Source organism: Tachypleus tridentatus, chromosome 11 (assembly GCF_004210375.1).
Source record: "Tachypleus tridentatus isolate NWPU-2018 chromosome 11, ASM421037v1, whole genome shotgun sequence".
Classification (NCBI taxonomy): domain Eukaryota; kingdom Metazoa; phylum Arthropoda; class Merostomata; order Xiphosura; family Limulidae; genus Tachypleus; species Tachypleus tridentatus.
In genome coordinates this window covers 51,438,440-51,464,832 of record NC_134835.1, presented here as the reverse complement: position 1 = coordinate 51,464,832, position 26,393 = coordinate 51,438,440, and the positions used below count along the sequence as shown (strand labels likewise).

Here is a 26,393-nt window from a genome sequence, read left to right as displayed (position 1 = left end):
CTGCAAATCAAATAGCCACAACATAACCATAGAAAGCACCCAAATACTATATAAAGAAACAAACATAAACAAACACAAAATTAAAGAAGCCTTACTTATACAACAACTCAAGCCCAAAATAAACCAATACAAAGGAACACCTTTGTACTTATATTAATAAATATAATCAAACATCTAAGCATGCCCTCTACATTCCTACACTCAATTACACAACTGCCTTCAAACACATGGTCAGCTATAAGTCAGTTACCCCTTTCTTTCTTTGTGAACCTGATGATGACCAAAGGTCGAAATGTTTTTCGCTACTCTACATAGCGCTTTCTCTACCCATACCAGCTGTTTTTACACACAATTTTCACGACAAGTGGGTTTTCTCATCATCACAGATTCTATGTTCTTTGTTGTATTACTTTATTAAATTAAAATTATTTAGTGAACTACTACAAAATTTTGTGAGGATACATTTAATACATTAAAAATTCATAATAGCTAAACTATAACATGTTCAAAGTGATCACATGATTATTAAAATTAGCCAAGTCTGCACTAAGAGGAATAAAGTGGTCAATAATTATATTTAACATACTAAATAAGGTGCAAATGAGAATACACAGCATAGCTGAAAATGGACAAATATATTTATACATAAAATTATTTTGTTTATGCATGTCAGTAAGTCATCAATTAAATATTCAAAATGACATTCTATTACATTGCATGATTCATATGATTCGTTGATTATTCTGTGTGATTATGTGGTATAAAAATATAAATGCAGATGATCCAAAACATTTGTCAATAATAACTGATTACCCTTCATTTTCCATTACAGCTGTTTAAAATTATACAAAATGTACTTAATAGTATAGAAAACAAATATTACACTACTCCTCTGTGCCTATGTAATTATCATAATGTTTAAAAAATATACAATGTGTTTAAAAAAATCACTTTTGAATTTGAAATTAAAGCTATGTCCATGATTTGTGGTAACAAGAAATGCACTTGAAGTAAAAATACATTCTCAAGACAGCTGGTATGGATCATCTTCAAGTAAGAAGATTGCAATGTTTTTCTGTACTTTATTTCAATTAAAATTTTATACTTATACCAGCCACCTTGAGAATACATTTAAAGTTATGTCCGAATAAAGAAATGTTATTAAAATCAAAATAATAAAATAAATTTAGTAATAAACCTAAATTTTTTTAAAAAAGAAATATCAGTAGTTGTACAATGTCTTAGATGATACATAATATTAAGTTTGCATCCTAAGGATTGATTATTAAACTTATCTTCAACCAATCAAGAGAAGATTTAATACAAATATCTAAGTTACTCAATAAAAAAAATATTTACAATTTTCTCATAAACTAGATTAGCCAGACACAAATAAACAGTATCTCCAGTGTGAAATATAACACTTTGTTTAAAATTACCTATGTTAGCACACAGGTAATTGTTTTACCCTGTACTTATGAAGACATTTTGGGATTAACCTCTGCTGTCCTCCAAGGTTTAGAAAAGGTTTGGTGGCTATGGGTTGTTCTGACATATATAGCAAAAAGAGACTGTTTGTTTGTTAAAGCAATTAATGTTTTTGCATGAAATAAAGGTCAACAATGATAAGTTAGATGATGATTAGCTCTATATTGTAAACTAACCAGTTATTTATTGACCTAACTAAATTTGAGCATTAGAAGAGGCCAAGATTGATAAGTTGAATGAAATAAAGTGTACTATGTCATTCTAAGTAATGAATACGACAATGTTTCAAATACTTCAGTTGCTGTTCATGATAAGTCAGAAGAAGATGTAATGATTATAAAACAATTCATCATTTTGAATATCAGCCATATTAGTCTACAAGTAAATACAGTGGGAACTGAACTGATAAGCAGTTAGGATGGTAATGGCAATTCAATAATTAACATAGCAACAATACATGAATGCTAAAAAGGAGCCATTCACTTTATTTTCTGAACAAATGAGTGGAATTTCATGGTAAAATATCTACTGAATATTTTTGTTAGTCACTCAATCGAAATAGCTAGATCAGCTGAGGCTGTTAGTCACTCAAGCAAAATAGCTAGATCAGCTGAGGTTGTTAGGCATGAAATCTGGAACATTACCAGTTGTATGGCAGAAAGGAGTTCAATTATATATATAAGCCATAGATATCACAATCCTTGTTTACAAAGTACTTGGCAGAAATGTTATAGTGAATACTGGATTGAAAAAATTAACTAAGTTTCAGTTATTTGATACTGAGGAACCATACTAGTAATCACAGGGTTCCCAACCTTTTGGCACTCGCGACATGAAAATGTAATTGATGAAATAAAATTAATGTTATCTCCTTCCCTTAGAGCAACATTTGGGTTCCCAACCTTTTGGCACTAACCATAGAAAGCACCCAAATACTACATGAAAATGTAATTGATGAAATAAAATTAATGTTATCCCAAGCTACTTCTAACAAGGCTATGTTTCCTTAGACTCCCCAACCTTTTGGCAAGGCTTAAAATGTAATTCATGAAATAAAATTAATGTTATCCCTACTAAGGCTTTGACTCCCCTGACCCACTGGTTGGGAACCCCTGCCTTAGAGGAACAAGAACCATTACTTGGATCAGGGAATATTGGGAAATACTCAGTTGTTTGTGAGCAAGTAGATATACTCCAGTTTTGAAATTCCAATTTCTTGACACTGATATGACAATTAAGTTACTTAAGATACCTAAATAAAGCAGGATACACCCCCTTTTTTTTTTTAAACAGGATAATATACATACAGTAGAGCCTCAACATTAATCAAAAGTACTCTTCTGACTGCATTCAAATGCCCTTAATACCAAAATAGTGCTATGGGAAGCTGGTTTCCATATTTTTGGTGTATGCATTTAAAGTCATTTTTGCCACTTATTGGTAACACAATACTGTCTTCATTTAAGAGCATTTTTCAACTTTTTTTTCTAAATTTATTTTACAATTAGTTGTAATATATCATAGAAATTCAAAACTGAAAACATTCAGGCCCTTTTAATTTCAGATCCAACATACCACTTCAGTATGTGAACAGATTTACCTGAATTACTGTCCACTAAAAAGTCTTCAGCCTTCATTAGTCCAATAATAGGAACTAATGAAGCATGACTGAGTTTTGTATGAAACAGTTCATGATCATTGTACTTTCCAGTGCCTGTTCCAATTGGGTTATCCTGTTGGAAGTAAAATAATAATAAAAAATATAAAACTGTAATAAACATTTTGTGTGTACATCAGCACTACACATATTAGTTTACAGAAATACATAAAAGGAAAACAAAAAAGGCTAAGATTGTTACATTGTATATTTACTAAACAAAAACAAAACTCAAATGAATGAAAAAAATATACTGTTCTTTATAAAATAAGACATCAAAATATTCATGTATTAATTTTGATATTTGTAATTAAAATGCAGAATAATTAATAAACTTTTCAGGTTTATTGCTTTACTGTTCATGTTTCAAAAGCTTTCAATTCCTACAAATGAAAGTTTTGTTTTTAATTCATGTTGACTAAAGTTGTGCTGCAACAAATTTAGTTTTTATTATCATAGAAAAAAAAAGAAGGAAATAATTTAGTTATGCTAAATATAACTGAAGTTTAAATGTGGCAAAATAACTGCTGAACTTGTAAGTACTATGTATACCTTATTGCTCCTAATTAACACCCTCTTTCTAATTATCCCCTCCCAAGTAGTTTTATAACATTTATTTTGTGTAAGAGAACTAGTAATTCAACATATAATCTACTTCTATTATTGCAATTTTGATTTGAAAAAAAGGGAAAGTAAAACAAACTCACATGCATACATCCAGAGACACTTATTAGCACTGAAATCAACAAATAACATAGGGTAAAGAGAATTTAGAACTGCACAAATACTGTAATTAGTATACACACCCTAATGCAGTTCCAACACCTCAGGATGTTAATTAGCAGCAATATGGTACATATATGTACAAGTTACATACTGATAATTTTTTTACAGTAGAATAAAGAAATGTAATAAAATAGAGCTTTCTCACTCCAAGACAACCAAATATTTAACCATGTTGTGCATTTTATTTTTGACTGCATATGTTTCTAAATAAAACAACCATGCTCTTAAATTTATGATTTCTTTACGTGAATGAGTCAAAACTGTCAAGCCCAAAACAAATATCAATTTTTGTTGTTGTAAAGCTTATAACTTAAAGAAGTGAATGTTTAAATTTTACTTGCAATTTTTATACACATCATTAAACTGTTTACAAGAAAAATGAGAATTAACAAGGCTTTAATCTGAACATAATTCAATGCATATTGCAAATTCTTGTCAAATATGGATTTTAAAGCAATTTTCATAAAACATTTTATTTTATAAGTAGTAGCTAGGTTGCAATAGATTGTACACAGTAAGACATCTATATCCAGGCACTCAGGAACTGACATTCATGTGTGTGTAGGATGAAAATTATATCATCAATAAGTCAACAACAATCAAACATCCAACCACCTGGAACTGACATCCGTGTGGTGAGTGGAAAAGAGAATCACACAGTCTTCACCTCAAGTTCATGAGACCAGAGGGAATCTTATGCCCCACCCCCACACCTAGGAGTGGGACAGGTAATAGCAACATAATAAATTGACTGATCGATCTGAGAAGAATCCAACACCTGGCATTAAAAAGATGTCTATGTAATGTAAACCTTCTCCAACATAAAAGGAAAATGACCGGAACCACCCCAAGCATGTTAACATCCTCAGAATAATAACAACAAGAGATAGCAGAAAGGGAAGAACTTTAAGTAGCCTGCAAGTACCTCAACTGAGACCAATAACATGAATGTGGTATCAAGAGTATATGTAAATGAGTGACGGAAAAGAGACATCTGTAATACATGCATGAGGACTTATGCTGATTGGTTCAGCTATAAAACCAAATTCCATGTGGGATTAGAATGAGGGATCTCAATCAAAAGAGTGAACTGCAATTTTGATTACTCACTCCAATGTTAAATACCAGTGGACATCCTGTTATCTACACCAGCAGAACACCACTGCTCTATTCTTAACTAAATAGTTTATCATCATTTATGTATATCAAGTATAAGTGCGTGCACGTGTGTGTATATAATTTGTTTTTATTAACATATTAATAATTTATTAAGTATGGAAGAAAAACAATATAGTTAAACAAATGATTGACAGGTAATCCTAAAATCACAAAGACCCCTAGTATCAGTTGTACAGGAGAAAGGAAACAACTAACTTATTTTCTTTCATGAACTATGAATATCAACCAATTTGATGAAAATTTTTACAGAAATTAAATAACTACAGCAAATAATATTAAAAATAAAATTACTCACAAACCATAACAATAAAACATCTTATCTTTCCAAAGTCAGTGGAATGTATGTTAAAATGTGTGAGCCCCCTAAACTTCAGGAAAGACCCAATAAAGGTCAGTTCATTAGGTGATCAATCTCCAATAAAAGTAAAGCCAAAAACTTTTATGGGGAGTACCATGGCCTGAAGCCTGTGCAAATGTGCTAACAGGTACATATAATCTCAAAAGTGGTAATGCATAATTCACGATGCAAAATGAATATGCAAACACAACTGTATTGGCAGAAACAAAAACGTTTTATAATGAAGTAACAAGTTTCATAACCTGGTAGAAATATAAAGTAATTCAGCTTTGGAATGACTCATCAAGTTTATCACTATTGTATAATAAAGAGTAAACGTTTTGAGAGAAATTAATACAAAGATACAGTAAAAAACAATTAAAATACAATACTCGAACAGAGCACAAACTCGATGTAACAACACAATTACTGCCAAACTCAAAGTGATAGTTCAGTAGGATTCAACACATAGAGACACATGCCTCATGAGAGTATGTTGCACTCTTATTGGTGGAGGGTTATGACATGATGATTTGCATGCAAGATGCACTGTAATCAGTCAATTCCAAATGTGTGGAAGGTTTGTCACATGAACAAAAATTTTCTTTTCACATAGAAAGCAGCAATAAAAGATAATAGCTATTCATATGAGAAGAGGTAATATACCGTATCACAAGTAGTAATAATTTGAAACTAATTCTGATTAGTTGATTATTTTCCTTAGTTATGACAATGATCAAGTCAGCTGAATAAAACTGAATTAACCAAACATTATAATGCAAAACCATTATGGCAAAATTTTGGTTACTGGTTACTTGAAATAAATGAAAGAAATAATAATTGGAAACACTTATTGTAATTAATTTATTATTTTCTGCAACATTGAGTTAATTGTATTTTCAGTTATTGGATAGTTAAATAGTCCAAAAACTGTAATAACTGGAAACATTAATTTTAATTAGTCATATTCTTACCATTAATTTATTCAATTTTAATTTCAATTACTAGATAGTTTGAATAATTGAAAACACTTATAATCAAAAGCACTATTTTATTATATTCATAATATCACTCACTTTAATCATAGTCATCATTAATCAGTTATTATACATGTCCTTTATCAATGTTGATGGATAATCGATTATATAAATTAAACAAGATGATCTCTAAGCTCTGCTTAATATTTACATTTTTTTATATAGAAAAACTGTTTCTTTTAATGATAATTATTTTTTTTACCAAAGAGAAATGTAATATTGTTTAAAACACTGCTATTTATGCTTCATTCACAGTTTTCAACTATGTTACATAAATCATCCTACACAAATATATATACATACAAATATGAAACATTTGATACAAAGTAAAATATGAGAGATCTTTTGTAATTATTTTAAAAAATTAAAAAAAAAAGGATAATCTCTAATTTTCTCCAGGAGTCACAGAGAACATACACTTCAGCACTATTATAAGTGTTGAGTATTACATGTTCATACACAACTTCAGTTTTCACTAAGCATGATTTTAAATGTAAATTAGTCTTGAATAATCCATTCCCTTCTATTTAGCACTTTTTCATTGCAAATACTTCAACAATGCTAGGTATTTAATTAAACTTTAAAAATTTACTTATTAAAAAACCTGTCTTTAAATACAGTTTATAATTAAATTAAATAAAGTTCTAATCAATGAATAAATTATTTGAAAGATAAATTTGTTACTTACAAACTCCACTCCCACCATCCAATCTGACCCAACATCTGGAAGTTTTCCAAGCCAACGCACCCACCCATACTCTGGTCCAGAATCACTAATCCACACTACACGATTATTAAGTTGAAGGGGAGGTGGAGGTGTGCCATCAGCACAAACAGCTTCTAATGGTACAGGATCAGGCTTACTTGTGGATGAGTGTACAGATACTTCAGAAACAGTGGTAGCTAAGTAATCACAGAGGAATATATAAAAATAAGCAATAAAATTCAAATTATTGTAATTTTTTGTAATAAAAACAGAGTATTACTTAAATGTACAACACAGTTACTTAAACTCAGCTAACTGTATTTCTGTTGTATCTCTGAGAATAAAACCTATATAAAGTCAATAGACAAAATTATACTCTGACAATAACAATTACAACTGTTTTTCAATTATTTTAACATTAAAATGTTTACTTCAAATGTGTAGAATTTCAAAAATATACAACTATTACACAAGTTTTAAAAAATAAAACAATCACTATATATACATAGATAGTTCACACCTAATGCAAGCTCTGTATGTACAATTATAGGGTAACAGAAATTTACTTATTTTCTTAAATTTTAAAACCATAAACTATTCTTGTACATTCTTAATAAATTACTTAACATTATAATAAATATGTAGTATCTCAATAAGTAACTCTGTTATAGTATGAAAAATTTTATTCATTAACTTCATGAAAATGAACAACAGTTCATGAGATCAGTCACAGTTAAAAATCTTCACGATGAACCTTCTAATTGCTCCTTGATGCTCAATACATTATACATTTTTTAAACACATTGTCCCGATAACAATTTTTTCTACAGTAATATGAAGATGCTGAAATGTTATTTAAACATTAAAAATTGAAACATTTTTTTGGATTCTTAAAATAATAACAATATAACTAAACCTGTTTAATATTAAATATCTTTTTTTATTACTGCAGAATACTTTTATATATATATATATATATACCAAGATTCACACTAAATACTGAAATAGTCATTCATAGTTCAGCTACATATCTACATGTGGCAGAAATGAAAGTGAGAAAGGCTAACCAATAACCAAGCCTTCAAACCTATGAATTGGTAAAAAATTAACTTGAAGTTTTTTTTTGTTGTTTTTTTATTTTACCTTCATCATCTAGTTTTTGGAACACATCTTTATATGTTTTAACCTACTTTTCTGTGTGCAAGTTTGAAGTTAACCTAAACTGACAGTCAAAATATATTCAATCAAAAGAGAGAAAGCCTATCGCCCATTACATCACATATACATGCAGGTCTTAACACAATAGGCTATTTAAGTTAAATGGTTAAATTGATGTTAGACATTTAAATGTACACACAGTTTATCTCTATTTCTTTTGTTTAAAAAAACAAAGTTTTTAATGAAATGTTTTTAACTTCTGAAGCACAAAGAACTTCCTAAGTAAGACTAATACACACAATTTTAACACAAATATATTTTAATACATAAACAAACAAAATAAATGCAATTTATAATAATGGTTATTAATAATATTTATTACAAATGATGGTTTATATACAAACAATAGTGAGTCTTATACACAATCTAGAACTGAATATTCTAGTGATGATCTAAGTCAAAGACAAACAAATTAATTCTGAGTTGATATTGTCACAAACCTTACTTAGGCTAGTTAGCTTGATTGGCCTCACACCTGTTACAAGTTCACTTCTTACCAAGAAAAATACTTAATGTCTTCATAGAAATAATAACGTCCAAAGTAATTCACTAAAGTTGAACTGTTTGTAATGTTCAAAATTTATAAATGTTCCTGGTCCAATTCTGTAGTTTTCCAACTAATAGGCATTAATCTCAATTATAGATTCCTAAGCCTATATCATGCTGACTGTAACTGTCCAATAATATTTTTCTCTCCTGCTTCTCAGCTAGCTGCTTTTTACAGGAATCACACAAGTTTGTAGAAATAACAACTTTCTAGTACACTTGTCAAACAAGTACTGTTGATTTTTACACTAAAGAACGTTCTACAAATTTTGAGAACAGGTGGGACTTGCACAATATGAAGTCAAGAATATACATTACACAGAAAAAAGAAAACTATACAGAAACATATGTAACACTAAAATAAATGTACAACAGCAAATCTGTTACACCTCCCTCTTCAGAGAATTAAAAATTAGCATTAAACAATTTTTAACAAAGATGTTATATACACATATCGTGACCAATACATTGTCAAAATATTATAAAGTTCAAACATCATCACCATATACAACACAATAAATAGATACAACCCTATGATAATAAAATTACACAGCTTGTAAAAGTCCTTAAACATAAACACTATCTTTTTGGTTTAACACAATCAATAATCACACAACTGAGGTGTTCTTCAAAAGCTGGGATAGGTTTCAAAAGAACTAATGGCAATTTTCTGATTAGATTTTCTAACCAATTGAAAGATGTGACAAGTTTTACAAAGAAGAGAAATATCTTGCTTAATTTTTGGCCAAATAAAATGTCTCATAATTTTGTCACATCTTGTTGACACCTGGGTGGCCTTCTAGATGTTCATGGGCAATTTCCAATATTTCAAACAATATTCTTTTGGAATAACAATTTGATAAAGTACAGCTCACTCTACTGAAGGTGGTAAATTTTGTTATCTTCATTTTCTCATGAGCATACCAATTTTGAAAAAGTAACTTTCTCCAGTTCATCTATGGAGTGCATATTTTTATAATGAAAATATCTGTAGATCCTCTTCTTGCTCATGGATCAGTTTGCTTTTAGCAAACAAAATTTCACCAGCTGAACCAAATCCCTCATGTCCATCACAGCCACTCAAAGCCTCATCAGTAGGACAATCATTCACAATATCCATGTCAAACCCAAAAAATGTCTGTGACAAGTCTATAATGTGCCCTCTGAACACTTCTATCATTAGTTTTTGACAATATTTCTTAGCCTGAGCTCAAATCACATTACATAAGGGAAACACTTTGGGATTCTCAACCTTATCCTTAGATGAAACAGTTATTGGCTTGTTACCCTCATTACCCTTCTCATCAATGGTCAAATAAACAACAACAGGTGATCTGGTGAAACTACATCCATATGTGGACACAAATGCACTGGATGTTGCCTCCTTTATCCTTTTCAAACTCCAACACTTGTGGATTACATGATCAGGCTTTTTACAAAAATAACAGAAAGGCTTTAAATGGTTTTGATAATGTTTTATCATGACTTAAAAGTTAAATCCTTATGTCAAACAAAGACCACATAACTTCTAAGCATCTAAAACTGAGCTTCCAAACATCTGGGCAGAAAATGTATGGTCTGGATGAGTTTGTCTCAACAGACTTCTGATGATGAAGAAGCAGAAACAATGCTTAAGCTGTAAAATAAGGTGAAACCAAGAGAACTCAATTGGATGCAGAATGAACCATAGTCAGGACTTGAGGGAATAGCTAAATTGAGAGAATGACAGGGAGATGTAAACCTATCCAGTCTTAATAAAACAGTTATACTGCTAATGCTTGAGGACAAGGTACTGGAAACCAAAACAAATGTAGCTGAGAATTCCAATACATTACAAAGACACCAATCATCTGAGACCCAAACTGAAAGCAAATCCACTGAAAAACCTTGTAGCATCTATTCTGTCAAAAGAATCTGGTTGAGTGAAGACAAGTGACCCACAATTAAATTCATACCTCCTAAAAGATAACATATTAAAAGACCCAGACTGATACAACAGGAATGGGCCTAGTAGAGAAAATCAAAGGTCTTATGAATGTGTGCTTCCTTAACAAGAAATCTCAGTATAGAATTGTGGAAATGCATGATGAAAATTTTTTCCTTCAAGAGAGACAGACCTTGAACAATTACCCAATGTACTGCAAGAAGTATGAGAATATTGATACGAAGGGTAGAATTCATCTCTTATCCAAGGATCCTGGAACTCATGACTTTGAAGAGATATACCTGTGAATAGATGCATCTCAGGACAAAGTGGTGGAATAGATACCCCAAGATTAGTGTTGCTATGATCCAACCACCATTTGCAATCATTAATGTTGCCCCCGAGTAATGAGACAGAATGATCCAAAGCATACGTGACACTAGTAACTGAAGGGAAAAAAATCCCATTTTCAGAAGGCCCCTCCCAACCTCCTGTTTAAAATTAGAAAAAAAAATCCTATTTAAAATAAAAATGTGTACCTACACGATTAGTACCTGCTATGTTCTTCTAGATTTCCTCATGAATTTTCTATTTCTCCATCATATGTAATGCTAACAAACATCACTGCTATTAGTAATTCCATTGCTGCAAAATGTATCCTTGTCAATCACGAGCGCATCTTATGCCAATATCAATTTGCTTTTCAACTAGCAGCATGTTTTTGACAGTCAATGTGATTTCTAAGATGAAAGGGAAAACACTGAAATTGGTTATTATCAAGTAAGCATATTAATTTTATATAGATAAGTTAGTGAAATAATGAATTTTTATTATCAGTACCACTGGCCATCTCACACCTGAATCCTGAGACTAGAGACAAAGTTATTCCAGAAGATGGTAAAGCTTGAGTCCTTTTTTTTCGTTTTCTTCTACTTAACAAAAAGGATATGAGTTATTAAAATATATATGTAAAAATGGCTAGTATGGGTACAGAAAGCACTATGTAGAAGAGGGAATGTTTCAACCTTCTTCGGTCATCGTCAGGTTCACAATGAAATAAAGAGGTAGCTGATTGATAGCTCACGACATGTTTGAAGGCAGTTGCAAAATTGAGTGTACGAATATAGGAATGCTAGCTATCAGTCAATTACCTCTTTCTTTCTTTGTTAACCTGACAATGACCGAAGAAGGTCGAAACATTGTTTGCTCTTCTACATAGTGCTTTCTCCACCCACACCAGCTGTTTTTACATATATATTTCTCTCTACAAGTGGGTTTTTCTTGTCTTCACAGAATATGAGCTATTATAAAAGTACTATAACCCTGGCATTTTTCTAGTGTACATTGAACCCTTTGAACTCCTTTAATTTTTGCTTTATAGTTGCCAACCTATTTGACAGATTTACACCAGTCTCACCAGATCAAAAGAGCCAGTTGGAAGATCAAGCAAGTGATTATATCCTTATGCCAAAAACTAACTTCCCTAAATTTGACAGCCAGAACACAACCTTGACTAAGATCTGTAATTCTATGGGAAAGCTTAAGCTACCAGGTGGAAAGATGCAGTATGATGCTGACTATGCCCCATCCAAATGTTGACACTGAAAGAACATTTTCTATCCTGAGGAAGATCCAAACAAATTCCAGAAACAACCTAAATGAAAAGACCATTCACAGTCTCCTCAGTGTGAAGATTAACAACGCTTGTGAATGTTTTGAGCAAAATCCAGGAACTGACGTTGCAAGGGCTGCCAAGAGAGCTTGTACAACCAACAAAATCCAATATGCAAATACATCTTTATGGACTAGTGCTATACTTATACTTAGTGATGAGTGCTTATGAGATATATGATATTATAACAAGAATGTTGACTTGATATGTAATAGATGGCAATAAATTTTATGAACTCAGTTTTTGTTTATTTAAAAAGAAAAGGAAAAAGGTATTATTTAAGCAATATGGCTAGGATTTGGAGAAATAATAGCAAAGTATACACAAACACCTCTAAATTTTTGCATTTTGTGAAAAAATACAATGGTAAAAACCTACTGATATAAAGTCCAATCTCCTGATTAAAATTTTGAAATGTCCTGATTTTGAGCAATAGCTCTGTCACATTTATGCCAAAGAATCTGAATGAATGACATATCAGTCATACAGTGACCACTGAAGGGACCTCACATGTATTCTCAAGATGGCTGGTATGGGTATTAGTACTTTAATTAAAATAAAGTATAGAACAATGCTTTGACCTTTTTAGGTCATCTTTAGGTTTACCTAAGAAGGTTGAAATGTTGTGCTGTACTTTATTTTGATTAAATTGCTAATACCTATACTAACCATCTTGAGAATATATTTTTACTTCAAGTGGATTTCTCATCATTATAGACCACGTGATTGTTTGAAAGAAATGAAGGCTCAATGGATACCCACATTTCCAAAAGAGAGAGAGAGAGCTATCTGTGCAACAGGAGGAAACAGAAGTAAAAGTCAGATGACTTTTTTATAGCTTGAAGCCTGATAAGGATTGGTTGAGCATGACTTAAATGAGTATTGAATAACAAATCCAAAAGTACAAGATATTATATCAGTGACAAAATATATTTCTTCAATCTGACAAAGAAGCCTGCTTTTTCAGTTTCTGAAAGAAGAAGCTGAAAGTTTTGTTCTGCTAATTAATGAGATGGGGCTAGAATGATGTGTGCACAGGCCCAAGGAATGCAAATAATTAGTAAAAGCTTGAACAGCTCTGCAGAAGACATATGGTGCTGAGGAAAGACCAAGAGGAAGAGTCTGGAACTGTAGTACCTGATCACGATGCACAAACCTGAGAAGCTTCTGGGAAGATTCTGCAATGAGAATATGGAGAAAAGCATCAGTAACATTGAACTTGGTCATTCAGAGTCCTGGTGCAAAGTACCATCATAAGTTGAGAAAAGATTCCATTGTGAAACAAGGAGAATCTGATAATTGGTTGAGTTGAGAAAGATGAATGATTGGACACCATACTCTTGTCATCCTGGGTTTCACAAACAAATAGAAATAAAATTCCAGAAGAACAGGATTGACCCTCTCTACTGCCTGTTTTTTTGTGTTTTTTTTACTAACAACTCTCTTACGGCTTGGGAACATTGATCTGTTGGAAGTGTAAAGGCAACATGTTGACCAGACAATGTTGGAGGTGATATAAACTGAATGACCAACTCTAAAGACAGAACATGGAGTACCCATGGATCCCTGATGAAAGAACTCCAGATGTACAGGAGTTGATAGAATTGTTCTCCCACTGTTCCCCTGCATCCACGATAATCATGATGCCATTATCATAATAGATCTGTCCACGCCAAATATTCTCGAGAATACAAGTGGATCCTATCATGGAAACCTGAGAACCAAAGAAAAGTGCTAGAAAAATATTGCATGCCAATACTCCCAAATTAAAGCCAGAAAGAAGTGAAGCTAATGACAATAAAAAAAGAATGTAAATGGGCAGTATCAATCCAGGATTATAATATCTCTGGAACTCCAGCAAATAAGATGGAACAGAAAATGAGCTTCCTGTAACTCCATGAGAACAGAAGACAGTAAATGAATCCTTTCTAACTAAAAAAAAAATCACAAGAACAAACCAACCAGGAAACCAAAGAAAGAAGGAAAGAAGGCAATCTGACTGAGTTAGACATCAGAAGAATTCCAAACTTCTCAAATTGCTGAGGAGAATGTTGATAAACTTCAGACAAAGTTGGATTGAATATAATTACCTCAGGACAGTCTTGAGAGTAAGATGAATCTGAAAAGAACTGTGATCTTAACCCCCCATAGGTCAAAAAGGGGTCCCATCCATTAAAAATGTAAACAAACCTCCTCTTGGCAGTTATAAGTCAAAGTATGCTGATCTGATAAATGTGGGAGACAGGTCACAACTGTTTCATTGCATAACTAAGTGGTAAATCTTCCAGCATGAACAGCAACATCGGAATAAAGAAACCCCAAGCAGTCATTTGCCATCCTTTCTGCTAACAAGGAAGAAATAGAGTTAAATGCAATAGGAGAGACCCTAAAACCTCACAAACCTGAATAACCAACTGAAGAAAAAGGGTTGGAAGTGGCTGATCAAAGTAATTCTCTGTTGAGGCTCACCTAGTAAAAGAGGGAGCCAGAGAAAAAAAAAAGTCTAAATTTTCATCAGCCATACCTAGGTCATTTGCAAAAGCCACTTCAGAACCCCCAGGAGAGACACCCTCAGTCTGCATGTATATTTTCATCTTGCAACAGGTCATATCATAGACAGCTTCAACCAAAAGTGACCCCTACCCTGATTGTCAACAAACACCAGATAGCAGTGATGGAAGAGATCTTGTTGATCTCTGTAGTAGAAATATTAACTCAGGAATTAATACTTGTCGATAAGTTTTTTGGATTAAGTAATGTATAAAAATAAAAAGATAACCATTGAATCACCAACCCTGTTCAAAATCACAATGTAAATAATTAAAACATTCCTGTTGATAGAAACCTGTGTCGATAAAAAGTGACTAAACTATATAGTACCTAAATAAAGGGTGCATTGAAGTTGGGAGAAATTTGCAAATTAGAATTTGCCTTAAGGCATTCAAGCAGAGTGTAAAATACTTAAGTGTTCTCAATGCTCAGATGGACAAAGAGTGGAAATCATGGAGATCAAGAAATAGCTAGAGCATCAGTAGATGACATGTTCTGAAGTAACTGTGGTACATACAACCATTGTTTTTAATAATAGAATACAATTTCAAATAAAAGTAATCTCCTCATAACAAGAACATCACTTTCACCATGACTGCATGTGAGGATTTGATTATGTTTTTAAATGTAGTCCTGGAAACTTGAGTCCTTAAAAAACTTATTTTTTCAATAAGTAGTACCAATTTTAATACATAAAAGCTTTACAGTTTATATCATAAAGATTTATGAAAACTGAGTTCTGTATATTGAATCATTGTCATGCAATGAGTTGTGTATGACCAAAACGCACAATCCAAAAACTTTTTTAATTCAGTACTTACTAGAAGAAAAAAAATCCTTTATTTACAAAATATTCACTTTTTCTAAATTTTTCAATGAGGTATGAATACTGCAATTACTAGCATTAACAGCCACACAAAAAGTGTTGTATCTGCTAGCACTAATAAATATTTGTCAAGACTAAAAAAGGGAAGTTTTTTTCTATTATATCAGACTTAATGGGATATTTTCAGTTACTTTTCATTTTATAAATTGATTTATTGTAATATGGCTAGAAATACTTACATGTGGAGTTATGCTGTCGTGAAGTTACAAGTTCTTTCAGTTCCCTTGATCTCGTTTGTTTATGGCTGTGTAAAAAAAGATGAAGCCGACTGATGGGAACAAATATGCCACTCTGTCCCCGACAGTGAAAATAGCATTTTCCTTTTACTGTACCGTCACACAAACCTCTATCAGGATGTTCCTGCAAATATATAAATATATATATATTAAGTAAGAATATAAAATTAAAACATAGTTTGTTTATATGGAACATTTGATTGTGACACTAATACAAAAGGCTCTTAAAAGACCTTTTATGCATAATGTAAACAAATAGAAAATAATACTATGTACATATGTGCACCAATCCCTATACATAAGTTCATGATAGGAAAAATTTTAGAATGATTATTTGATTGGCTTTATCTACTTAGGAATTTATTTTCTGCTCAAAATATTAGGTTTTCTGTTTTGCTTGACTACTGCATATTTTATCAAAGGTTACAACATCTATTCCAATACTTTAATTAGCAAAATTTAAAAAAATTAAAAGTTTTTTAATGTGTTTCACATAATGTTCTTCAAATTTCAATAATTAATAAAAAGTTTAAAAGCTTTTTCTGTTTGGTTGTTTCACTTCTTAAGATGACTTTAACCACCATTTTCTGGTTATGAATCAATCTTAAAAAATTTCTTAGTTTAAACCGATACATTTTCTACATGAAATTGTACTTACTGGTACCTATTGAGAATGCAAGTTTACAATGGATATAGTAAAGTTATTAATAATTACTATGAACTTCTCCAATATGCCAGTCTAGTTTCAATAAATAAATCTAAGAAAGCACGTAAGTGGCTAACCAAGTGCACACAGTATTTGAGATATAATGAAATATGGAGCTTTACAATAGTTACACTAGAAGTAATTATTTGTGAAACTTTTCTGTTGTGCAACATTTGGCACTGTGTGAAAAAGCAGAGTAATTGTAATACTTTACCGAAATTTTAATCAACTGTAACATATCTGTTTCTTGATTATGATGTGTATTTCCATGGAAAGTATATACTCAAAGTTTATGATTTTTCACTGAATGATATTAAAATTTATTTTCATTCAACTTTCTACTTATTTTTTCAAACAATCTTGTTTATTCTTCAATAGATTTAACAATAAATATTTCAATTATTAATAAAGGCTTATGCTGATATTTTAATGAGTTCATTCTATTACATCTTTGAAAATAATGTGTTTTTTGTTATACCTGTAATTCTATTTTTTTTTTACAAGTTAACGACAAAAGTTTTCGTTAAGTAACAATTACAAATGTTAGAATGGGATTAAGCTACTGTAAATTCAGCTTTTATCTGATATCTTATCCTGTTTGTATAACCTTAAAACTTTACATAAATGTTAAACTGTAAAAAAAAAATAATTAAATGACTGGTCTGCAAACATGCATTTACAACAGAAAACTTACAAAAATAAGTAGTAATTACCAAACAATAGTGTGTGTATATATATATATATATATACACCTGTGTGTGTGTGTGTGTGTGCTTATACATTATGAATAAACAATTTGATAGACTGTTTGCTGTTATTTTTTTTTTTTTAATGTACAATTTTACCCAGCTGAAAGAACAAAAAAGATAATTATACATACCAGAAGCTCCACACCAAATATGGTTCCTGGTCCTAATTCATTTACACAACCTCGATATTGCACTACTCCTAAAACTGGATCACTACCATCACTTAGTTGTACAGCAACCTTGGAGCCCACTGTGATCAATGAAGCCTCACTTAACCACCGATTGTCAAAATAAACTTTAGTTCTATCTTGAGGAGGAAATATGGGTAAGAGAATGTCAGCTTCCTGTAATGTTAATTCCTCTACTTCAGATGGGATACAGCTAACTGTAATACTATCGTGGTCCATAGACTTCAAAAAAAGTCTATGTCGAGATGTACCATCTTTTACTTCATTTGAGTTTACTTCTTCAAAAATTGTACCTTGAGGCAGAAACACTTCATTTTCTGTCCCTGGTCCTTTGTCCCCACTGTTTACATTTCTACGTGTAACCTCTAATGTTGAATTTCTGGCACAATAGTCTACGAGCAGCAAGTACTTCCTTTTATTTGGTTTGTGGTTCATTCGAGCTTGCTGTAATTCCTCAGCCATTGTTATTCAGCTATTGTGAATTTTGAGAATAAAATGAAAATGTTAACATTTTCATATGAAATTAAAATAACTATTTACTATTATTGTTACTTCACTATTTTTCTACTATCTGCTAAGATATAAATCTTCAAGTTTTCTCTTTCTCTTCCCATTTAATCACTTTAAACCTTCGCGATCTGCAAAATGCTCTTATACAATAACATGAATATTCATGTTTTATGCTGCTCTTTATTAAGATAACCTGTTCCAATCAACTACAGTATCATATTTCATGCACATAACTTAGTATCTTGCCTTACAACCTTGACTACACACTTTTCTCAACAATTCTCTCCAGCCAAGGAAGGACATTAGGAATGCTTTGTTAGAGAAAGTAACAACTTGAATTAAAGTTTAAAATGAAAAGAATTTACCAAAACATATTTCATTTCCCCATTCATAGGTGAAAATAAACTGATCCATTGAATCCAAGAGCAAACTCAAGTGTTTTATTCTGTAAAGTCTTGAATAGTATCCAAGATGATCAGTCTATATTAAATCAATCACTTCAAGAAAGTTTCTGATTTAACCTCTTCTAATTGTTAGCAGTTGGTAGGGATGATGGTATCATAGGGGTATGAGTTTAGCCAAATTTCAAGTCTTCAGATCAAACAGTTTCTATGTAAAAGGGCACCAAATATTAGACTCAGAACAGATTCCAGTTCAGACCAATTACGTAAAACCAAACTACTATTTGAAAGCTCTCTTTGTGCTCTAGCCAAGTATATCATTTCTTCTAACATTCAGAATTTGATCTTTGACTTTGAAATGTTACAATTTGGCATCACCTCAAGCATCTGTCCCAATATGAATAAACAAAATCAAGGCTGGATACTAAAGTTCACAGCATCTTCTATGTGTATACCAAAACCCATCATGGGATATTGGTATAATCAGGAAGCATTCACTAATTACATTGTGTCATTGTATTTTCATGGGTGATAAATTTAGAAATAACTGGAAAAACATCTGTAATACAACTCTAATGTCTACCAACTGTTCAAGATGGTGAAGCTGCATCATGTAATGACTACTAAAATGGAAATTGCAATAAAATGTATTTATAATCATATACAGTACAGCACATTCAATGCAACAGACTTATGAATTTACAGCTCTAAACTATTGATTGCCTTCTCTTTTCAAATGGCTTGCTCCATAAGATATTTAATTCAGGATACTTGAAACTGAAGTAGTAGTGAACAGCTGTAGGAAGCTCTATTAAGTGAACAGCAGCTGTCTGGGGTTTGCTGGAGCCAAAGTTCATTATGTCAGCTTTCAAATATATATATATATATATTGTGACCCAAGGAAAACTACCAAAACAAACATGAAAAGCCTGTGCACAATTAGTTTGAACACAATGAAAAATAACCCATGTGAAATTGTTAATATGATTACAAGCTAAAAACTATGCTGTTATTGATTGCTATTTAGCACAAAGTTACACAAAGGGCTATCTGTACTCTGCCCACCATGGATATTTATACCCAGTTGCTAGCAGTAAGAGTCCACAGACACACCACTGTGGCACTGGGGGAGAAACAGTAAGCATTAAATGCAATAATGATTTCAACCAAACTAACATCTTCCTAACAGAATAAAGTTAGCTTTTTCTTAAATCAAAAATATCCAATAATACTCACCTCCACTCAAACTACAGCTATTACTTGACTGTTAGGATTTATTTTCCTTTGTTCATGTAAGCATTAGACTGATGTTTTCTTGCATGCTCCAGTACTTTATTTTCCTCACTTAATTGGCCTTGGTGATATCTGTCTCATGACATTCTTCACCTACATCATTGCACCTGATACTGTGTACAAGCACCTCTTTCATATAATACTGTCACTTATACAAGACCAAGCCAATTTGCAAATCTCTAATTCTGGCTTTAAGTGCAGAAAAAAGAAGGGTGGGAGAGTGTGAGTGGAGGAATAACCTTTGGAAACTGGGAATGATAAGCATTCCCTAGTTCCACTAATAGAATGCAGAAAGAGATGGTCCTGAGGAACAATGCTCTGGAACAATAAGTGAATTAACCTCCCTAAATTTTAAAAATCCAAACTGACCTCAATTTATGTAGTCCAATGAATGGCATGGATGGGCAGGATCCCCTTATACTTTACTCATAATAGTCCATGAGTGGCTGTCCAGCATATTACAATAATACCACCTGGTCTGCCTCTATATAGTCTAATGGAACACCTCATTTCTACATAGCTAATTGCAACCTAGATAAAGTATATTGTGTTAGAGGTTGCTAGTGCAGATTTAATTTGATAAAAGCATGTATGGGTTACACTTGCCAAAAAGTGAGATCCTGTGAAAACGAGGTAAGTAACACTAGAAAAGGAAACCAGAGAAAATATTAGTAATGCAAATATTCACCTCTCATTACAATGTAGCAGATGTATTTCATATATTTTCAACAGGTACTTGAAAACCCTCAGAGGAAGATACTGCCAGATCATGCAAATAATGTTTGATAAAAGTACTGGGGGTGGTCTGCATACCAGCAAGCACAGTGTTCTCCAGAAGGTAATTCAAGCAGGCCACTAGGAACATAGAAATGTGATAAATCTGATGAGACATAACTAGAAAAATCTCATCACCTCCAAAGATGCAAAACCTGAGAGAAGTACATGGCAATCTTAGAAGATAAATCCTAATGTCATGTGAAACACCACATAACCTCTACACATAAAGCTTGAGATTTGGTACAGATGGAAGTAAGATGTTGAATCATGACTATTTCAACAGGAATAACCAAAGAGAAAGTGGAAGAGATGGGCATTACTGAAGGTATCACAAAAGCAGAAACCATGATTAGGCTGACCAATTCAGTGTTACCAACAGATTGCAATAAGGAGTTGAATAAATCATTTTCTATTATTCTGGATAACAGATGAATTGGTGGGAAGGCACATAGGTGTAATCAAGTCCAGTTTTGACAGAATGCATCTATTTCCACTGCCCAATGGTGAGGTACTGGAGACCAAAATGTTGATAGGTGAGTATTAAAGTGAGTGGCAAATGCATCAATCATCAGTCTTGAACTAAGAGTAAATCCAATGGAAAACTCCTCAATGAAGCATCCATTCTGTTAGGAGAATCTGGCTGGTTGGATCAAGAAAATTGATCCTCGATCAGGATCATCATCCTGGAACATGGTAAGCTAGTGGGATGATATGATGAGAATGGACCAAATGTAGTAGATTAAAGGTTCAAAAACAAAGAGACCTGAACAGAGTGCCTCCTTATCAAGAAATGTGAGACACAATTATGGAATTTTCAGAGTGAGGTATGATGTCTTTACCCATCCAACAATTCCAGAACATGTAAAATAATTATCTAAACAGCAAGAAGTTCTAAAACACTGGTGTAAAGCCTCATTATCTGTCCATAGGTCCTGAAATTCTTAATCAATGTTATATGCATTCCACCCCTGAAACAAAACATTTATGAAAAGATGGATATTTAGATGAGGTGATGGCAGAGGAACACCTGTCATAGTATTGTTCCAACTTAACCACCATTTGAGATCAAAGATGTTGATCCTGAATACAAAGACTGGAGAATCCAGTGGACTGCTGTTCATGATCCATAGGTCATGTAGAGACCATTGAATGGATTATGTGTGCTTTTCGCAAAGGAACGAGGGATTTGAGTAATGCCCACATCTGAACAGTGGAAGAAGGAGATTGCCATGTCATCCTGTTTGTTGACTTGAATTCAAAATTTTATTGAACTGCTATTTATGAACTTATGTCAATAAGTTTGGAATCAAATTGTATATTATAATTCAAACTTGAATATTATATGTCAGTTAATTTGTTAAAAGTAAATATTAAAAGAATATTCCCAAATACAGATTTTAGTGAATCACACAGTATATTGAATTTAGCACTGTTTAATATCAGATGTTTGTGATGTCAAAATGCAACGTTTATAGTTCTGTACAAATTATAACTCAAATTACCAACATTAACAAGCTAGTATACAAAATAAGAGCCTCATATCTTTTTATTTTGGTAAGATATGGCTTACATATTGAATCAAATACAGTGGCTCTGTTCACCTCTTTCCATTTTTGGAAATATTCATTTATATATACTTACTTCGATATATGATATGAATAACCAATTGACAACACAGAATATCCCTTAGTGGTCTTCTCAGTCATTTTAATCTATGAAAATGCTATCACATTCTTTCAAACCAAAATTTCAAAAAAGTAGATTGTGTCTTTAGTCTGCTCCAAATTTTATACTTTTTAAAACAAATACACCTTAGTTATTGTATATTTTTAAAACTAAAAAACAATTTTGTTTGACATCCTTCACGTGCAAAAACATTTTGAAAGGCTTATTAACAAAGTTTGAAGGTTATGGCTAAAAGAGAATTGTTTTCCTTACTTGTTTATTGTCCTATATTTTACGAAAAATAAGTTTCATAATTTATTTCTAAATAGTAATAATCCATATACATATATAACTTACAATTGAAACGTGACTATATTATAAAATACTAGTCTACTAAATTCCAGCCAAGACAGTGGAGACTAAAGGTCACTTTCATACTATAGGATATGAGTGCACATGCACTGGACCAATGCAAAGTATGTAATGTTAGCTAGATACAACTAGAAAGTCAATATAATAAAAAATAATAAAAATATACATAACATTATGAGACTTGTGCTAATTAGACTAAACATTTGCATTTTCATGACATTAAGATCAGAAGGTTTAATCAAATAAACCCAGAACATCTAGAAAATCCTAAATATTTAATGTAAAAGTGTTCTAGAATATTCAAAACTAGAGTATAAACACATGCTAGTTTTGAAGTGTGCAGTTATTTCAAGACAGTGCATTTGATCAGTCAGTGTATTAATACTTGCATAAAGTACTGGATTTATGTTTACTATCATACTTGTGTTGTAGTCATTTTTCAATAGTAAGCTGATTTATGTTAGTTAACGATCATCTGTAGCACAAGCCTACAATAGCTTATTACAGTGTACAAATAATAAAGTTTGAAAAAATACTAAAAGGGAAAAATAAAGTAATATGTTCTCATCTTTACTTACTAAACGTTGAATTTTGTTTAACAGATAATTTTTATAAAAACCTATCAATAAAAGAGCAACAATACAACAACAGCTGATAATTTGTCTATGATAAACTTCTATATATATATTATACAGGTATCCATACATTAATAAGATAAATTATAGTTTACAAGTAACTTAAATTTAAAAATTGAAATACAACAGTTGAAAGAAAATTTGTACTTAAAGCTTATTACTGAAGGTTCTATGGACAACTTAAATCTCTTCTGATGTTTGTTTCAGTGACATCACTTTCATTTCTTTGCTAATAAAATGTACTTTAAAATCTACCTTACTGCAGCTAAACATTTTTCATTTTTGTTTGCTGAAACAATATGCTGAAAGCAAAATCAGAACCTTCAAGTCAAGTAAAAGGCTCCTCAGACAGTGAATTGCATTATCACAAATTTTTCAAATTTCTTTTAATGTTTGTTGGCAATAGCTTCAGATTATTTATCATAAATGAATAATATTTATATGTGAATAAAATTTATAAATCTATAAATCATTTACCAATTTAACATATAAAACAGAATGGACAAATTACTTAATAAACAGTTAACAGTGCAAGTACAATAACAGTAAGAGTTTCCACTGCCAGCATTATGAAAATGTTGCTAATTACTACTAGCAGAACAGAGAGCTTTACCCTTATGGTACTAATACTATACCGAACAACAAAATCAGACACACCAAAAACAGCATTGATTTGCTCTGTTTCTACTATACTACTTTTCCTGCATGTAATAAAAGTTTAAGTACCTCTTGTTTTCCAAATGTATAACTTTGCCTATTTTATACTTTCCTTTTAATTATAAGTTTTCACTATCCTTCCTCATTATGCAAACATCACCAAACCAAATCTTATACACAAGTAAATTCTAGAAATAAGCCACTCTGTCTCTAAGTTTCAAGTTAAATATCAAGCATGATTTCTTACATTTTTTACATTGGCCACCTTCAATGCTCTTAACACAGAGTATGAAATATGAAGCACTGAAACATTTAACTTGAAACCAACCTTCTACACATTTTTCTGTGGTAAAACAAAATCACCAACTCTTTTTTTTTCTCAATTGCAATGCTACTTATTTTTAAAACTTTTACTTCAACACTTCCCTTCATCAAACCAAGCTTCATTTATCAGATATTACTAGCCTAGGATAATGAAAGCTTTATTTTACTTTTGCAAAATACAACAAAACCCATCATAATTATATGTACATCGTATCTTCATATTTCAGCTTTCATGTCCAATGGCAATGCCAACTATAAACATAAAGCATCATATAGTAGTTTTTAAAAGTTAAATACAAAACACCAAAGTAGATAAATAATGCAGTTAATTATTTAAGCCATATCATTTTGTAATCTTATTATTAACATCTTAAGTTGAAACAAAGTTAAACTTAAGATTTTAAATTATACTACCCAAGAGACTCAAACCTAACCTAGTGGTTTTTCACACCTATCATTTCCAAGGTTTTTAAACGATATCAATATTAGAGTTACTCATCCAATGACAATTGACAGTAGCTCTATTATCGCTGGAAGTATTTTTCCATGCACTTACCCCATTATTTACTCTAATATAGCAATGCTGTTATTCTCTTCGAGTTTGAAATTTATTCTTGAACAGTTCAGAAATATTTCAAATAATTAATTATTTAAAAAATTATTACACACCTTTACGTCAATAAAATAAATACCTGTTTACTTCGTTCCAAATTCTAGTGGTTCTTCACCATTGGTGATATATTATCACCACAGTACCAACGCTATCGTCCTCTATCAAACGTCGTTATTTACGACTTTTCAGTAATAAAGCCCAAATCTACCAAGACCTACATTGTAAGAACCTAACATGTAGATCTTCTTGATATATTATTAATGTTTTCAAAATTTGCAAGTTCATATATACGATATCTACGTTTTTTGAAAATTGTTATACATACCAGTTTGTTTACACGTTATATTGAAAAATAGTTGTTTCAAGTCTTAAACCACAAGTAATGAAATATTCAATTTTGATTCAACATGTTAGAATTGCAAAGGAAAAAAATGCAAAACAGATCTGAAAATTAGCAATAATAAACATAAAAACATTTAAAATAGGCTGTTTTTGACACAAATTTACACAGAGATAACTGTGCTCTGCTCATCCGGGTATCTAAACCCTATTTTTAACGTTGTAAGCCTACTGAATTGCTGCTAAGCCTTCGGGTGCAAAAACTGAAACAGAAGAACAACACTGTTAAAATATTCCATTAGTTAGAAATAAAGTATCACGACAGAATAATTATGAACACTGTTTTAAAAATTGAACTACAATTATTAAGTGGTTAATAAATCTAAATCTTTTGGTATATTATTAGGTAAATGATCTGAGGAAACTATACATTCCATTCCTTGGAAGAATGGACCTGTCACTCTTTCAGATATATCCTTTTAGGGAGAGTTAATGAGTCGTAATTGGCCAGATGTAGTCAACTATTTTAATCGATGTTTCTCTACTTGACGTAGAAGAGATCTTTTTTTGAAAGTATCGATTCATAATTAATTGTACAAACATTAAATGGAATCTTTAATACCTGTCGATCCAATTACCTTAAATTTATTTGATAGATGTGCCTTTCGTTTCTTGTGGAAGGAAAAATGAGATCCAGCACGTCATTCATCTTTGTATGCTGATCTAGCGAGAAGTGGATTGGGATGGTGTCATATGAAATCGAAGATACAAGCTATTTATCTCAAACATTTGGCTGATGTGTGTAATGGATCAACAGGTTGATGGTGGTATTTTGTCCGCTATTAGGTTGGGCTTTGCCTACGTCATATTAATGGTGAATTATCTCATAATTTACTTTCAGAAAATCCTTTGAATTTTCCAGAATTCTATTAGTCACTAATC

General features: G+C 31.6%; 1 protein-coding gene across 5 annotated transcripts in view; it reads right to left on the bottom strand.

Moving 5' to 3' along the window:
• The window catches only part of LOC143232142 (ubiquitin carboxyl-terminal hydrolase CYLD-like), an 89,933-nt gene extending 64,034 nt beyond the window's left edge, over window positions 1-25,899 (bottom strand). Inside the window, exons 1-6 of one of the 5 annotated variants that reach the window (XM_076467238.1) lie at window positions 25,192-25,430; window positions 20,439-20,600; window positions 17,809-18,337; window positions 16,166-16,346; window positions 7,173-7,387; window positions 3,089-3,221 (exon numbers count right to left, since the gene is read on the bottom strand). In XM_076467238.1, the coding sequence (XP_076323353.1) occupies window positions 3,089-3,221; window positions 7,173-7,387; window positions 16,166-16,346; window positions 17,809-18,327 (1,048 nt within the window). In that variant the 5' untranslated portion in view covers window positions 18,328-18,337; window positions 20,439-20,600; window positions 25,192-25,430. The other 4 variants (XM_076467239.1, XM_076467237.1, XM_076467236.1 and 1 more) reach the window with 4 other exon arrangements.
• Window positions 25,900-26,393: the final 494 nt, after the last annotated feature.